At 39.5% G+C, this 18635-nt stretch overlaps 1 protein-coding gene across 3 annotated transcripts in view; it reads right to left on the bottom strand.

Moving 5' to 3' along the window:
* Positions 1 to 18635, bottom strand: part of sfswap (splicing factor SWAP) — a 36400-nt gene that overhangs the window by 1157 nt on the left and 16608 nt on the right. For 2 of the 3 annotated variants that reach the window (XM_077542233.1, XM_077542234.1), the window contains exons 12-18: positions 17784 to 17887; positions 17566 to 17695; positions 15366 to 15562; positions 9782 to 10125; positions 8299 to 8430; positions 4602 to 4739; positions 3573 to 3645 (exon numbers count right to left, since the gene is read on the bottom strand). In XM_077542233.1, the coding sequence (XP_077398359.1) occupies positions 3573 to 3645; positions 4602 to 4739; positions 8299 to 8430; positions 9782 to 10125; positions 15366 to 15562; positions 17566 to 17695; positions 17784 to 17887 (1118 nt within the window). The remainder of the gene's footprint in view (positions 1 to 3572; positions 3646 to 4601; positions 4740 to 8298; positions 8431 to 9781; positions 10126 to 15365; positions 15563 to 17565; positions 17696 to 17783; positions 17888 to 18635) is intronic. The other variant, XM_077542235.1, reaches the window with a different exon arrangement.

The following is an 18635-nucleotide window of genomic DNA, read 5'->3' as shown; positions in this document are numbered from 1 at the left end:
TATCAGGCATGCTGATGAGCTGATTATATGGATCAGGTGTGTTAGTTGGCGGAAACATCTAAAACCTGCAGTACTCCGGACCTCGAGGACAGGAATTGGTGAACCCCAGTCCATTCATTTTAACCATAGACTGCCAAAAGATAAAGGTTGATAATCATCTAATGATGCATAGTATGTATGAAGACGAGTTTATACAGAGTTTTTCACAGTTACAACTTGCCCACTGAAGGCAAGCATAAATCTGCTGTGATGGAAATTAATTTGACATCTTTTTTTTTTTTTTAAGCCGTGTACGTCTTGGACAAGCTCCACTTTCTCCTTAAAAAAAAAAAATTAAAAAAATTATTTGACATCCTTAATGTAGGAGCTCTCTTGTCAACAGTCTACCAAGTTTGGATGTCCTTGGCTGTTGGACCTCCTTCCGGACAAAGCTTTGCGCAAGCTAACTGGGCTTTTACCAAAATGGATGTAAAGGGCAGAAACACTCATATTACAAACGTGCGAAGCACTTCACACGCCAATGAGAGACATGTTTTTACAGATGTTGCCCATTTCTTCTATTGGAACGCACTTCCTGCCTTTTTTGAGGCACACACAAACATGAATTATGTTCCCAAACCCTTTTATAGACGGCTACCACATTCACGGCAGTCAAAAGACTGGCTTTAGTTTGCGCTTTCATTTCCCTTCCTCCGGGGATGCGCTAGCTCACTTCCCGGGAGTGATTCATTCACACATGGACAAAATATCCACCTCATGAGCTCTGCTGACAGAAGAGACAAATTAACAGCTGTAATCACACAGGGGGTGGAACTGTCAAATCACATCACTCAAACGGCTATTTCATTTCATTTTTGCCCCCCCGTGACTAGAAATGTACACTAAACACACACTTGTCAGTGATGTCTCGGGCTGACATGGTGACTGTGCAGCGCCTGTAGCCACACTTTCTTCCTCTCAGTATGAGCGCTCGGTGTCGAGGTGTGCACGAGTCAGGCCACCAGCCACCGTTAGTCTGCCATAAAGAGCTGCTTGCAGGCTTTTATATTCTCATTCCTTATTCTGCCTTTGATTATCATTTTGCCTACGCCTGCAGCTGGCGCCACCTCGACAGTCGTCTCATGTCACGCTTCAACCTTCTTCGCCGGTTCCTGGAAGATCTGATTTATATTTGCTAGAATGCTTGAACTACCAATTGTTGACACGGTTTAAGACAATTGTTGAGACATATCACAAAGTTATTAGGCTATAAGGCAGAGGTCCCCAACGTGGTGCCTGAGACACCAGATAGCCAAGGAACACTTCAACACTTGGTTCCCAAATAGCTCACCAGTGATATTTCTTAGGAATGTTATAAAAGTGATCATTGGAAAATCGGCAGATTTAAAGAAAAGTGTTGCATATTGATATTCATCTGTTAATTATTGTGAGGGAGCATTAAAATGATCAGTGTCTTCACAAAAATGAATATCCTTAATTATTAATAATAATACTAATTAAAGGTAATTTGAGCAAATCAAACTGGTGGTAGCCCTTCACATTAAAAGGTACCCAATAAGTAGCCCTAGGTTTCAAAAAGCTTGCTGACCTTTAGAGGAGCAAGGAATTTGGTTCCTAAAACTCGAGTCACTATGGGGGCATTAGAAGCCAATTGCCAATATATGACAAAGACTAGGGATGGGTGAGTACTAGCGACGCAACGGATCACAAAAGTCACACGCACACACACAAAGATTACTTGTGGGGACCCTGTAAACTCTGCTTATCAGCCTGATTAATAACTAACAAAACCACCAATTCTGTCTGAAAGGCGCAGGCGAATAAATGTCGGCTCCACTTCTCGCGTCTCTCGTGCCAATTTAGCGGCGAGCTGGTGTGAAGAGGTGTGAGAAGTGAGGTTTCTTTAGGGTATAGTTGTACTATAACAACAGAGACTCACTTTGTGATAACGATACATAGTTTGTACACCAGCCCAGTTCCTTCTCAACTCATTAAAATCCTGTCAAAACACCTTTTTTTTTTCCCCGTTCACCAGCCTGGCCTTAAACCCAGCTATGTCAGGGATAAAAAATACTCTAAAAAGGAAAAAATAATAATAATAAAATTGATTAAGTGCTGCGCATGTAAGACAAAATGCTGCAGGATGGGTGCATAACACTGTATATGAAACAAACTAACAGCAGAGAGGATGAGCAGAAGGGAAAGGAACGGCAAGCTCGACAGCGACCAGGCAGGCAGGATGAGCGACTTAGCAACAAGGCTATTAGAAGGTGTTGAATTATTCAGGGTGTGTTTGTAAAACATCACAGGTGGGGGTTTAAGTTGTAATAAGTGGCTGTGACTACAATCACTCGGCAGAGAACAGCAGGAGTTAGGGAGCCGTGGTGTGATACAGGCAAGAGGAGCGCTGAGTTGGAGAAACAAACAAATGTGTTTTGCCTCCATCAGTAGGCCTGAAATGTGTGGTTTTGTAACAGTGTTGCAGCTACGCAATCATCACCCAAAACGGCGACATAAACGCCCAACTAACCAGCTACCCCTTTCTCCCCAGCACGCATTCCACTTTATAGCCTTTTACAATCATACAATACATTTTTCTTTCAGGAACGATGCATGCGTGCGCATCCGATTATGGAGAGCAGCTTGATGAGCGCCATAAATTTGACACTGTAATGTTAAACAGGGCGGAGAGGAGCGAGTGTTGACCAAGGTCAGAGTATATTTGGGTGAGTGAGAGCGCGATTACACTGACTAATGTGCTGTGCTTTCAGAGAAGGACTATAGTGAGCATTACACGTACACAGAAAGTTCCACAATTTAAAAGATGCCCGTTTCTAACGGAGCTTTTCCACCGGACCGGTTCCACGCCGAAGCGTCATTTTTTTGTCTCCGGATGTTCGCGTCTCTATGGGACTTTTTCAGGGCTGAGCGGCATTAGTGAGGAACTCCCCAGGTGATATGTTTTCCTTAGTGATAGAGTGGTAGCCGAATATTCGGCCACCGAAAATGTTCGGTCGAAAATGGCAAAAATGTGCATTTTCAGCATTTGGCCGAAATAAAATTCAAGCCGAAAGAATATGTTGTGGTGACGTAAGCAAAAAAAATGCTTTGTAAAAATGCTCATGCTAAATGAACAAAATATTTTACTATAATATTATAATTGTAATTCATTATAATAAATGCAATGATAATTTAAAAAATGGCATAATTTTTTTTCGCCGTTTCGGCCAAAATATGTCATTTCAGTGCATCCCTAGTTTTCTTGTTAACATTTTCTAACTATAGGAAGTGTAAGTGTCACTCTTGTCACTATTCCAATGAAAACAATGCCCTTGATAAAACCATTCTATAGGTGATCAAGATTTATGTGAAGCTTCGTGCCACTAGATTTAATCAAACCAAGAGAGAATCCTGTCCAAACTCTGTTCAGCTTTTTTCCCACAGCCGAGCTTCGGCAAATTTGTAGAAAAGGACGTATGAGTTTAAAAATGCTCCAGATTGAACCAAACTGGATGTAAATTAGAAAGGAAAGGTAGGTGGCATAATTAAGATGAGAGCAAGGAGCACAATACCTGAGTAATTTTGGACTGTACAGCAGATACTATGGAAGAGGACAACACGGGCTCTTTCTCCTGAGAAGCGCCCCTGCAGAGAAACAAGAGGACAAACTTCGTTTAACAAAAGCAAAAGCAGAGTGGGGAGGAAGAAAAGGAAACCAAACGGGTTAACAGGAGGAGTCATACAATATTCATGATATGTTCTCAAATGTTCAAAGCAATACAGGAATCTGGAACAGTCAAATGAGGAGACAAATAGTAGAAAGAAAGTATCAAACAACACTCAGCAGCAATCACATCAATAGTGGTCAACATTTCTCAGAATATCGCCACACAAGCAGTAAAAGTGCAGATAATTGTTGAGTTTCAAGAACAGGAAAGTGCCGTGTCTGACAGTTTAAACTGATTAGACCAGTGGTTCTTAACCTGGGTTCGATCGAACCCCAGGCGTTTGGTGGAGGTCAAGACACACACCAGACTGGCCATGATTGGCTGCAGGTGATCACGCTACATTGCTTGGCCTATCTGTGCTGTAGGGAATTTAGTGAGCTCAGTAGTCGACTTGTGGCTGTTGTGATGGCATGTCGTGTGATTTCTTTATTACTGTAGTCCATTCTATGCTGAGCGAAAAAAAAAAGAAAGTATATAGAGAAATATGTAGAAGATATGGTGTTCCACAGGGTTCAATTCTGGGGGCCTCTGCCGTTTTCATTGTATCTGCAGCCCCTGGGTTCCACCTTAAGAAAACTGCAGTGGTTGTTTTAAAGTGCTCTATACGCATTGAGTGATGTAGTCAGCTTCTGAAATGTACACATCTATACATTCACAATTACACTGCCCGGACCACATTCATTTGTTTATTTATTTATTTAAGCTAGCAATTCCACTCAAATCAAATCACGATTGTTTATACACTGCATTACGGTAACACACCTATAGCAGAGTTTTGTCAGATAAGACAACAATAATCCATTTATAATGAATTCACTGGGATTAATGAGAGAAAGCATTTTGTTTATAATACAGACTAAACGACGTGCTCACCTGGACTGGGCGAGGCTGGAGGCGGGGCTTGGTGATGGTGACAAAGCTCTATTGGGTGATATGTAAGGAGAACCAGAGGAACCTGCCGTCTTCTTGGTTCCTAAGGACACGGAGCTCTTCCTTTTTACAAGTGGAGACCTGTGTGACATAATTGTGACACAGAGGGCTCTTAAAACAGTTTTGAACATAGACCGCAATAATTCATCTAGGAATACAGATGGGTTTAAATGTTCAGGAGACTGTTGCTTTCTAAATTAATGCTTGGAAAAACTGTCAGTTCCAGTTTGCATCAAAGTCTTGTTAGCATGTTGACAAAAGCACATTACACACGGCAATGTGTTGCGAACATGCACTAATAATAGCTGTCTGTCAAACGTTCCCATTATTTCAGTAAAACCTTGACAAAAAAAATATTAAAAATTTATTATTGAACATCTGCTCATGACAGTGCTCCCGCTCTCCAGAAAACAGGAAGCTGTCTACCACTGTGCCAAGGGCATACATTAATAAATACTTCATATGAAGTACTCTCATTGGTTTGACAGTTGTAGGTAGTTGGGATGTTGTTGTCATGAGCTGATTGTTCCGTTTCCTGACGGAAAAAGAGCTGAGAGGGTTGTACGAGTGACTTAATTCATCTACACTTGTGATTGAACCTGTTTTAATTGATAAACTGACCCCTTCATTCATTGGTGCAGAAGGCAACACTAATTAGCAATGAGAATCACATGCATCATTAAAAGACCAACGTAACCCTCCCAAGATCAACTGACTTGCCAGAATGAAGGATTAGAGATAAGAAATCCATCTTGCCGTGCTTTAGGATTGAGATGGCCCAGCCTGAAAACATTTGGACCAACGACTAATCTTTCCTTTCTTTACAGCAGTTTCAACTGCAAAGGCAAGAGTACCATAGCACAAGTGCAATCAGACTTTACGAATCAAGAAAAAAGTGTGTTGTTTTTGTGGTAATTACTCTAGTCCCAATCTGCCTCGCTCACTGCTGCTATGATTTGACGGCAAACCAACAAATAAGAAGACGTCATAAAATGACACTACCACGCCCGCATAGTTACAAGACAAAGCAAATGCCAATTATGCATATGGCCTCATGGCCTCATTTCCTTAGCTACGATCGTCAGCACTTCCTTTTCCTCCCTTTTATTCATGGTTACTAAACTGAAACACTTGGCGGCAAATGCTAAATTTTGACACACTGTCACCATGCCAACCACCCGGAGGTGGACGCACACTGATGATGCAATGACTCTTCAATCAGATCCTGAATTAGTAGTTGAAAATCACTCACATGCAAAAATACATGCGCCACCAAAGTGGGAACATTAAGTAAATGAATGATCTGCCCATTTTAGGTCATAGCGCAAAGTGCCATTATGATTCTGGGAGGTGGAGCAGTCCATTGAGAGCATAACGACGCAAACGCCATTTTTCTACATCACAGTACTGACTCAGCTCTATTTGCCTCAGTTTGGGGTGGTTGATTTCCTCTTAAAAAACATGCTGCACTTAAGCACCAGTTGAAAAAGACACGACACGCTAATAATAAAACATTTCCAAGGATTTTTTTTGTTTGAAAATGGCATGCACAGTTTAAAATTCAAAACCAGATTCAGGGAAATCATTTCATTCATTCAACACAAAATATCTGTTCCACTGGTGTCTAGGTGGTCAAAGGTGTTTGTATGGTAGGCCTGTTTGTACTCTCCGGTGGTGCGATTGTTGCATGGTAAGTTTGTTGATGTGATTGGCCTGTAATCGATGTGCCAAACATAATCTTTGTACTATTTCCTTTCCAAGATTCTATACAGATTGCCTGCCTTTCTTTCCCAAACAGTTTTAGTTTTTTCTTTCCCCAGACTGGAGAAGAAAAGAACCAAAAGAAACTTTACTGCAGCTTGTCAGGTTAAAATACACCCCCCCACGGCTGCCAGTTGTTTCAGGCAGGGAATGATAGGACACATCTTTGCTCCGCTGATGAAAGTCACAACGGAAAGTTACGCTTATTATAGAGCTGCCAGGCAGTGAAAGAAGTGTATCAATGTCTTTAAATGGGACACCCAAGGCTACGTTTGTACAATTGATTGCTTCTATTGATTTAATGTTGATTTTAGCATGAAGCTAGTTTCCCCTTTGAATTAATTTGATGTGACTGTTACAAAGGCAAGGCAAGGGGTACAACAGTGCAGTCTCTGCACAGTGTTTAATTACCTTTCAGTCTTGAGGTGTCTAACAGTCAGTCAGTTGATCAAACAAAGGATTACTCATGAGTAAACATGTAGCAAAGCATTACTTTCAACGTTACAGCGAGTCTACAATTGTCTTGGAGGTGCTAAAAGGGTTTCCGTCCATTAACTCTTTGCCTGCCAAAAACGTTAAATAACGTTTAGTAAAATCCTATGGAGGAGTGCCAAAGACGTTAAAATACGTTTTTTTTTTCAAAAACAGAGGTGAAACTAACCATTTTCTATTGTTGATTACTGAAAAACGGAATAAGGTAGAAACAAACTTTTTTTTCTGATGAAAGATGAGAGTCCAATCTTTCATTTGGTAGTATGTGTGTTTCCATAGTCCAAACACATAATTTTCTGTGGACCTTGAAAGATCAGTCAAAAATGCTTAAATCGGCTGGCACCCATGGCATCCCTTTTCTGAAAACGTCTGGCAGTCAAAGAGTTAAAAATGTGTAAATGACATGAAATGACTTATGCTAGAATTGGGTGTCTTTTTGGCCAATGGAAGTGGCACCTCTCATTCCCTGTCAAAGCAGGAGAGATTCATTATCTATATGGCAAAAGCAAAATTGACTCAGTGTAGTCCAAGCATGTGATCAGCATGGTAAATTATCTGTATACTATACACATTTATAGTACATACTCAAAACAAGTGATTCTTCATCACATTAAAAAGAGATGATATGTTTTATATACAGTTAGATGAACATATGTTTCCACCTCAGAGAAAACTAGTCTTAAAAGGAAACCTGACTATGACAAGTTTGCTCTATATTATTTATTTGGTTGTTACTAAGATACATTTCTCAAAAATCAGTTCCAGTTTACATTTTGTAGAAACTTAATTTGGACGTACGCCGCCACTGTGATTTACGTCGCAACGCATTCAGTGCGTAGTAACATAGAATGGCGGCTGGCTTTCTGCCGAGCAATGTGAAACGCCCATGAAGAAAGCAATGTAAGCCTCTGTAGCGTTCCTAAAGGGACGATCAAAACGTCTAGTGAATGACGAGAGCACGGCGTGGGGGAGGGTGACTCTCCCGATCGCATGTTGTTTCTTTAGGAACGCAACGAGGCTTACCTTGCTTTCTTTATTGGCGTTTCACATTGCTCGGCAGAAAGCCAGCCGCCATTCTAAGTCACGCACTAAATTCGCTGCAACGTAAATAACAATGCCGGCGTAGGTCCGAATAAAGTTTCTACAAAACGTATTAAACTGGAAATGATTTTTGAAAAAAATAATCTCATAGTTATAGTTAGTAACCACAAAACAAAGAATATAGAGCAAACTTGTCATCACAGTCGGGGTTCCTTTTGTTGTTAAAGGAATGAGCACTTTTCAAACCCTGAAAAGCCGAATTCCAACACTGAGTATTTATAGAGCCCCATCTAATAAATTGTTCAGGAAGTGTACTGTATGTGTAAACTTTAGACAGTAATGTCACCTGGATGTAGAATGCTCCCTGGGCAGGCTGGAGCAGCTGCTGTGATGATGGGAGTGGCGATTCTTGACACCACGACTCCGTTCTGGTGACGGACCCTCCCGGCGCCTTCTACTCGGGGAGCGTGAGCGGGATCTTGTCAAACACACAAAGACAGTGTAGGATAGAGCTCGGGAGACACTCAGGGCGGAAAAATACCCCCAAAGGATTTGATTAGGTGGCAAGAAAGAGGCTACGAGCAAGTAAGAAACCAAATATACAGTACATTTACGAAAAGTTAGTCATTTGCTTTGAGAATCTGAGGGTACATAATAAACTGAAAAAGTGAAGAGCATATTACATAACAGCATATTCTCTCAAATTATGGCCATTAGTCTAATGGACATGGTGCCCCTATTGTTGGGCGTGTCATTATTTAAGACAAAAGCCTCACTCAGCCTCAGGGATTATGAAAAAAAAGTGGTAACAATTATCTCAGTTCAAAATGGCTACTGTTCACACACAAGCATTGGGGAGTCAACCACTGAGGCCATTTGAACTTTGCAACAAACCAAAACCGCAGGACCTGCCGATGATGGTCATTCAGCAGAGACGCCATCTTTTCCAATGATTAGCATTGTAGTAGATATTTATGTACCGCAGTAAGTTTCTGTTCTTGCCATTTCTCTGCATTTTTCCATAACAGTGCTTATTATTTTGTTGTAAAAACGACTTTTAATTGTTTAGTTGGGTCTCTGGAGTGCCCACTCATCAAAGTGTGAAATTACAGCCAAGTGCCTATTTGTGTCTTTAAGCATACGGGGGATGTGTCCACTGCAAGCAGATCCTCACACTAACTGACAAGTGTAATTTGGCGGCTTGGTGATGAAGCGAAAAACAATCAATATCTTTATGGGCCGCCTTGAGTCCTCGTTACACTATCATTTTCACCTGAGAAAAATTCTGCTTTGTTGGTCAAGGTAAGGTAAATCTGTTCTTGCTAATTGGTTTAGCATGCAGTGAAAGGTATGGCATATGTGGCTTACTTGAATGAGAATTTCTTGAAACAGTCTGATTTCAAATGGATTATTACAATTCTTGACTATGGGTGTTTTTTTTTTTCTTGTCAACTCCTTCAGCCTCTTAAAACAAAATTTGTTCCAATTGGTTTTCGTCTCTGGCAGACATTTTAGTCTTTTTTTTTATTCACTGATGGAATAAGTTCATCTATTTAGTCAACGGTTTAGTCGTAAGTTATCGTTTGAATTAGTCAGGGGGGAAACGTCATTGACTACAAGCGTGATGAATATTTTTGGCAACAAATATAACATTGGTGGGGGTGAAACTTATATGGAGTGATTTGACTTAAGACAAATAAATATGTATGCAGAAAGTAGATGAAGGCCAAATCCAAAGGTCTTTCACTTTCCGCAAAATATGAATAACAATAAATAAAGTCCAAATAAATGAATTGAATGCATAATGGAAGAATTTTAATGGCGCTTACCGTGACCTGTGCGACCTCCGACGTGGCCTTGACGTGGATCTCGACCGTGACCTCCTTTTGTGCTTTTTCTTCCTTTTGTCTTTTTCCCTTTCCTTGTCCCTATTTCTGTCTTTCTCACGCTCTCGATCTCTGCGTCTCTCCCGATCACTGTCTCGGTATCTTCCTTTTTTGGAGTTTCTGTCTGTGGCTCGGGATGTAGAGTAGTGCGACGAGGACGGTGCCTCCCTGCTGCGACGGCTTCCTCGACTCTCCGTGTGAGACCTTTCATCCTGAATATATGCAGGTATTGCAGAGGACGTTTGCGACAGGGGTACATCAGACAGAACAGAAAGTGCCTCTTGCATCTAGAAGGACAACGAGAGCATGTAAATTCAGTAAGGGAGTGCTCTATTTTGAGTCACAATTGCTTTGAGTTATTTTAGTAATTATTCAAAAGATGAAAAATGACTTTTCATTGATTGAATTCGACAGTCTCTCTGTCAATTTGATGTTGGGCAGAGGGAACGAATTCCCAGATGCCTTATTTCTCTGTATACAATCAATAACAGGGTCATCCATTTAGCAAGATGCAAGAGATTACTGTAAAAACAGTGTATGTACAGTGTCTATAAGCCCCTTTACACGGTAGGGACAGAGTCACAGTCATCCAGTGCAATATAACGTATAAAGAAGCAGTTCTGTATAAGTGGGACAGGCAGGATAACAGGCCAGCTTGATGTAGAGAGTGGTGTTATTAGAGGATTATCTCAAGTCAAATGCATGTGTTAGTTATGGTTTCACAAAGCCCATTCAAAGGAAATACATGCCATACATACAGCTGTAGTCAAAGCCATCATGATCAAAGGTATCATGGGCTTGCTGTTTTAGGAATTTTCCTAAACAGTCTACATAATACACACAGGCTTGAATATATACATATACAGACGCTCCCCTACTTACGAACATTCGAGTTACGAACAACGGTACATACGAACATGTCTGCGCGTACAGTATGTCGAAAAATGTTCGGTAAGTTAGATTTTGTATGCGCGCCTTTTTCCGAGTAGTGCTTCTTTCCGCCGCTAATACCGACGCTTGGCGCTGTGAGAGCTCACCCAGCATTGGAGGCTCAGCAACGTGTCGAGGAGGAAGTGGAAGAAACGCCTGTCCCCATGAAGGAGGAAGTAACTTTTAAAGCCCATTCCAGCGACGACGAAGACCCTCTCATGATATAAAATCCTCCTCTTCCTCCTCCTCCTCCATCATCTCCTTAAGCATCGAGTACCTCTTCCAAATGTAAATTAAACTTCATTTTATTTATCTTATTACGTACATGTACATACTGTGTGTGTCTCTCGCTCTCTCTCTCTAACATACGTAGTAAAGTACAGCACTGTACGTATTCTCTCCATTTTATTAAATGTTTTTTTCGGTACAAACCAATACAGGTTACTTATACAAGCCTTAAACATACTTATATAAACCTTCAATATACTTATATAGGCTTTAAACATAAATTATAATACAAAATATAGCACTGAAGCAACTTACGAACGAATTCACCTTACGAACGATCGCTCGGAACGTAACTCGTTCGTAAGTAGGGGAGCGTCTGTAGTCACCAAAATATTTTAGTAAGTGGTGTTGAAGGTTCCAGGATGCCTTAACTTGGCAGGGCAAAGCCCTCTAAAGTTCAGTGCCCATGCTTGACTGCAGAACAAATTCAGAGTCTTTTGGAGCCGTTTGTAAACCAGTGCAGATTCTAGCTCATCAGTCCATATGACATCCATGCTCATGATGAGTTTGGCAACTTCTCACCAGATCTGCATCAGTACAAGGGAAGAATAGCTAACATCTCCTGTTGTTTTCATTTGAGCTGTCAGAGCCAAAGATTGAGCACTTTGCAGCACTACAAATGGGAGCATGGATATCAAATGATCTAGTTAAGACAAATGTATAACTCCAAGTGTCCTCTGTAACCTCTGACCATTGTTTACAGAACAATTTAATGGAGTTGCCTGGCTAAGATGCTTCTAATTACCCCAAGTGTCGCCGTGTCTGTTCACATTAGTTTGCATGGCTGTGGATGGATGCTGAAAAAATGGCCTCAGTCCATCAGTGGATTAAACATGACCCAAAATCTTGCAAGGTCAAATCTCATCTTTCAGGGTTAAGGCTTCAGTTGCTATTGGGGCCCTCCCATTTCAGAAGTGCAATCTGAGGGCACTACTACTTCTCCTACTACTTTACATTTTCAATTTAAGTTGTCCACTCCTTGAGTCAATTACTCTCTCTCTCTCTCAATCCCTACTATTCCCAATCTGGTAAAATACTGTACAGTGGAAAAGGAGAGAACATTAAACAATAGCACGGGAGGGATGAAGAAAGCAGATGAAAGCAGCAGGCAAATGAGATAAAGGGGCAACCTCTGCAAAGTGGAGTGCTGGGCGCATAGGACAATCAATAGCAATTTAAAAAAATGTCAGGAAAGTCGGGAGAAGAATATTTATCACACCTTTCTGTTGGCGCGTTATCGGGAGTCAGTGCTAAGGCAGAGATAATGAAATGACGGGAAGCAAGGTTTGTTTAAAATTAGGTCTGACTTATGGTAAGTTTATCCCAACACCAGGCTAAAAAATGTCAAGTGTCTCACCTGCTTGGGCAAGATATACTTAAATTTGAACACTAGCAAGAGGAACAATAAATAATGAATGTTTATGGTAAGCATATTATTATAGATTAGGAGTGTCACAGCCTCAAGAACATATGAAAACATCTTAGCTTCATATAAAATACTATATGGTAAAATAAAATACAATTCACATAAAGATTCACAAATCCTCAATCACACACTAACTTTCTTAGCTTTAACATTTGCTATTAACGTCCATTTAATCAATTTATTACAATCCATTACAGTTGGCATTTAGCTCACTTTCAACTATCCCTCGGGAAAAGTTGGTAAATAAATGACACGTATTTTAGTACAAAATATAAAGGGCAAAACAAGTTTGGCAACACAAAGAACTGACAAACATGGTCTTGAAATAAAATCAGTTTTACAGATTCGCAAAGTGTTGACAGATGCAGGGGAAAAAAAGGCAAATGATTGCTTCGTTTCTTCCACACTGTCTAATTTGGCAGACAAGATTGTTATTAAAATTGGCTTGATTAGGACAACAGATGCCACTGAATGCTAACATGTATATAATAGCATACTGTCGGATGCCTCTGCGCCTCCACTTTATCTCATCATTTATTGATCATTCAAGTTTGATCGGTTGAAGATCACGACTCTTGTTTGTGTGAGTCAAGTGTTTGCACACCATACTCATCCAAATTGTTTTGGTGCAACTGAAAAAGGCCTTCGCCAAGTTATCTCGCTATGCAGACAAAATAGGTATGAGTTTTGAAACGCTAGTTGGCTAAAATTTCGCACATAGCAAATACATTTTCACAGTGACTAAGTGGATTATTTTTTATGCCTGCTTTGATGGCCACAGTAGAAGTCACTGAACATCTGTTGAGTTGCAACAGAAATTGCACCATAGTGACAGAAGTGCCCACACACACCTGGCCTACAAGGCAGCACGCCAGCTTTACACACATGCAAACCAGTGGACTCACACCAGGAACTGTCATCCATCAAATAAGACAATTTGCACATCAAAAGGCTGCCACTAATTGCATTTACTGTGGTCAGGATTTTCACAGTTTGTTTGACTGCTTTTAAATTTTAGAACCATTTCAGCACTCCTATGAAAACTTTATGACTAAGAACAGAGTGACCTACTATTTCTACACCATTGTAACTATAAAATGTATATACTACTTTCGAAAGCGTACCACAATCTAAAAATTGGTTCCATCTAGTTTGAGTGTTCCTAGTATACGATTGACTGAGCTGGTTTTCGTAGTAAAATAAAATTTAAAAAAATGCGGCTATTAATAAATCACATGAACTCACCTCAGTTTTAAATCACTTTGGACAAACTTCTTACTTAGACATAAAATAAGATCTTCCCACGGGTACTATTGATCCTAACAAACCAGCTGGGGCTTTCTGAACAATTTTACGCATAAAATTGATTGGAAGGTAGTTAAGCAAAATAATGTATTTTTTGTTGTTGTTTTTTACTTTACATTAAGAACTTAAGACGAGGAAGCATGACTGAAAAGTAATCCAAGTACCAAGTCAGAGTTACTCAAAGTCACTCTTTGGCTATTTCCACTTTAAACACACCTATCCAACAAATAATAATTTAATGAAAATGTTATATAGTTAATAGACATGGTTTGGGAGCTTGCAAGCTGTGAGTCCCCCAGCCACGAGGCATTAACATGGAGCCCCAAACTGTCACCACAGCTGCTTGTTTCAAATGTTAAGTGGCATGCACTAGGTATGCCTGTCACACCCAATTATCTCTGCTGAATTTTGCAGATACAAACATGCTAATTGAAGCATAGTGTCGACCCCCAACTGAAGTGTTGTTAGGTAGCTGAAACCACTGTGGAACCTCAACTCCTGAAGGAGCAGAGTTTCCAAACTTTCCATGCCAGGAAGGTATATCAGCTGGACCACTCACTGAGGTCGTGTGCTGACTGAGTCGGTTTCCAAATAGACTAATGATTGTCCCAGCCTCTCAACCACTACTGTTGGTCTCAGACACTGCTAACACTTTGCTCGCATCACGGCTCTCTACTTTATTCAACCTCAAATCCATGAAAACCCAACAGATGGCAATAAAAACAAGTGGTTAATGAATATTGCTTAACTCATCTTTCTCCACATGGTTTGTGTCACACACACAAAAATTTGCCATTTCACATAGCCGCACTTTATGTTACTGTCCTCTGCCATAAACACAGTGACAAAGTGATGTCTTGTTTTCCAGCAGTTTGACCTGCTGCTGTACAGTGTTGTTTGCTATTTAGGTCTGCGATGAGGAGTGTTAATAGTGTTGATTTGTGAGTTACAGTCCAGAGGTGTCTGGGGACAATAAAGACTATTGAACCATTTTTTCTGCATCATACCATCAAAATTAGGGTTGTATCATAAGAATATTTGGGCTTTGTCAGCACCATGTCCTAATGATTCGTGCATGTCTTCGCTCACTGAGAGACTTTTTTTCCCCCTTCCAATGTTTGAATTTGATTTGCATTTTGTACCAAACATAGCTTGCCATTTATTTAATTTTAACAATGATTGATTACATTGGGGAAAAATTGGGGTTTTTGAAAAACGTTCAAGTTCTAGAGCTGATGACTTGAAAATTATGCTGAGTTCCATTACATAAACAACTTCAAAAATTCAGAGAATAACATCATTTGTATAACGCAGTGTATTTGACATGCGAAAGAAATGTATGGCGGCTCAGGAAGAAAATAACTTTTTCCCTCCACGTGTACATCCGTAGGAACAAAGAGGCATTATGTGAGAAATTTGGACTACCACTGGTTCATTAAGGTGCCAACAATTTGTTCCTTTAAGAATTGCTTAGCCATGATTTCAGGAAGGGTGAGTAGGTTAATGGTCCAGTTAAATTATGTACGAACATGAACACAATGACAATTACAGAAGCTCCTTTATCAAACATTTATCTACCTCAAACTGTGTGGATAAGTCTAGTTCAGCTCTCTTGGCCTCTGGCTCCCCCGTTAATGGGTTGCGTAGAGTTTGGAGAAATAGCGCTGCCTTCCTCTTCCTTTCTGCCTGTAGCTGTTTCTCTTTGGACTCTTTGCATGCCTGCGCCAGCTTTTCTCTGGCTGCAGCTGCTAGACGATCTTCCAGTTTCTGTTTGGCTGTAATGAAAGGGCGAAGACGGTTACATTTTCACAAAATCGTTTTTTTCTCTCCACTGTTAAATACATATCTGTTAAATGTTGGTGAAGGAGGACATAAATAAGACACTTTTAATGCAACCTTGGCATACCCAGAAGGAATAATGAATAATGGACAACAGGACGATTGTAAGCTGCTCTGAAAAAGTAGGTAAAAGCGAGGAAAATACACAAATAAGCAACAATGTGAAAAACACTAAAAAGAAAAGAATAAGATTTGTTTTCCACACCCAAACAAAAAGTTGATGTTTCAGTTTGATCTTTCCTGCTCTTAATGATAAGAAACACCCTGCTGTGGTGTCAGATAATCTGAAGCGATTTCAGATGGCGTATAAAACGAAGAAGTAGGCATGTGGGAAGAGGCGCGGAGAAATCTGCATGACAATGGGGGTGGAATAAATTCACAGCCCCGAGAGCTGAGAAAAGGAGACAGAGTGACAGAAACGGGTACAAGACTATGTGAACAAGCTCAGAACGGCGAAAATAAGACAAGACAGAAAGGGATAGAAAAAGCCCATGTGGAAAAACAAGCGCAAGATATAAAATGTTAAGGGTACGCTTATCAAAGAAGAAAATGGGCAAGTGGATCCAAAAACTAGACAGATAATGATCTTGGTGGACTGAGTTATACTTACAATGGAGCTTTTGCAGCTGATGATAATAGTTATGACATGATCAATGATGGCCAAATAGATAGTTGACAAAAAAAAAAAGGCTGTTGTAAAAGCACAGCTTGTTTTATACAGTGGACCCTTTTAAATTGTACGCAATGCATTTCAGGTGGTTGTTTTCACTTTAAGAAATGCTGCACCTGCAGTACATTATGGAAATAACCGATGGATGGAAATAACCGAGGTGCAATTCTAAGCTGCTTTAAGCCATATTTTTACCGTTTACAAGGAAATTGCGTTTGTATTTACAGTGTACAGACTAAATGTTGTCTCTAGCGATCCATACTGAGCTATTAAGAACACTTCTATTAACTATGGAGTACTACTGCACCTTCAAACACAGTGAAACACATGGACATCTCAGGGAAATACTTGCAGTCCAAAGAATTGGAAGTACTTATCAGTGGAAACCACTTTAGGTATATGTGGCTGTTTTCCAGCCCACGATACCGATTAGCATTCAGCTGTCTGCCATTGATTTGCTTGTTACAGTATCTGATCAAGTTAGGCCCGCTGACCGACGGCCACTTTGCCATACAAGCAAACTCAATTAGCAATTTATTAGGGTTTTCAAGCCTCTTTCTTTAATGGTCTGTCAGCCCAGAAAAGAGACCATTGCACTTTTGAGGCTTGCCCGATGAACCTTAAGTGGACCTGTCGGCTCCCTCGATGTTGAAAAGCATCACATTTGTCTGAATGGTCTGTGTGTTTGTCTTTCCAGGCTCTAGTTAGCGTCCGTCTTTATGATCTAGGGCAGGTTACTCTCTTGCTTTGCCCGTTATCTAATAAATTCTAAAAGCAGCCTGTTTAACTATGTAGACTGTATTTAGATACACTTAACTTATTCTCTTCTTGCAAGCCATCAATTAACTGTGAATAATTATATATTTATTTAAAAAAATACTAGTTCAAGCAGAGAATTGCATTTAGTACTTAAATATTAAATGTCAATATACATGTCTGTGCATAGCTTAAATATATATTTGCCAGTCAGTGTTATGTGGCTGTTACAAACAGCTACGCCAGCGATACAATACCTGGCATGAGGACTATTGACAAGAAAAACGGTGTCTTTTAATTAATCAAAATTTTCAAAATGAGTATTAATTAAAAAGGACATTGTTTCATTGTTGTCCAAATTGTTTCCATTTAATGCATAAAGTACAGATATGTTTAACACATTTAAGACCATAATATAATAGTAGATTTAGTACTACATAATTGTAAAAAAAAAAAAAAAAAAAAAAAAAAAAAAGAATACAGTACATTTCAAACTGTTTATTTTTATGTTACCTTGTTTTGCCTCTAGTTCTTGCAAACTGAGACATCTCTTCTCCTCTGGTGCACTGACTGGTGGAGGCTGTTTTTCAACCAGTTCTGAACCATCACCTACCACTCCTTGGAGTCTCTCACTTTCGAGCAACTGTAAACACACGTTCATTTGTTAAGGCAAACTTCTTCAAATCACACAGCAATGAAGGTTTACATTTCTAACCAACACAGAACAAAACCTTGTCCTCATCTGAGTCGTCATCCAACCTCACTCGGTTTTTCTCCAGTGGCAGCATTTCAGTTTCCTTTGGCTTAATGGCAAAACAAATTGGCGCAAAAGAGGCTACAACAGAAAAGAAAAAGACAAAAATTATTAAGAACTTAATTTCTTCCACTTATGTGCCAATAAAAAAATATGAAGCACTCAAAGGGTTTTTACCGGTAAGTGGTTAGCAAGCTTTAGTGCACAAGAGGATTTTTTTTTTATGCAAAAAAAATCTATAAAAATGTAAACTTGTTTATTTCAAGGATAAAATGTTCATTTTTAATGTTAACTTATATTTAATTGTAATACATTTATTTAAAATGTATGCACATGTGAAACACTATTTTTGCAATAAAATCTCCATTGACATTTATTTTGCTAAACAATGATTTAACTAACCAATTATATGGGGGGGAAAATGGCTAAAAAGGCAAATTTGAAGAAACAAAAACTTTGTTTCATAAAACTGCTTATTTTTAATCAGTGACATTTAAATTTTAATTATAATTTGATAACCAATTATTCCATTAAAATGTTAAATTCATATGTATAATAAATAAAATTATCAAACGAGATTAAAAACAATATTTTTTTAATGAATCAATATGTTTCAATAAACCAATTTATGGTAAAAACATTGAAATGTATGCAATAAACTTTACAGGACATTAAACATGAAAATGCTATGCAAGCTAGATTAGAGTAGCATGCCGCATGTGGCCCGAGGGCAGTAGTTTGGAGTGTTGTGATTATTACAACGGAAACAGAAAGACAAACAAGAACAAGGCCGAGAAACACAATCATTGACTTTTGTTCTCAAAAAAGA

Source organism: Vanacampus margaritifer, chromosome 14, assembly GCF_051991255.1.
Source record: "Vanacampus margaritifer isolate UIUO_Vmar chromosome 14, RoL_Vmar_1.0, whole genome shotgun sequence".
NCBI classification, from domain to species: Eukaryota; Metazoa; Chordata; class Actinopteri; order Syngnathiformes; family Syngnathidae; genus Vanacampus; species Vanacampus margaritifer.
The sequence above is the reverse complement of the archived record's forward strand: the minus strand, read 5'-3'. Positions and strand labels throughout refer to the sequence as shown.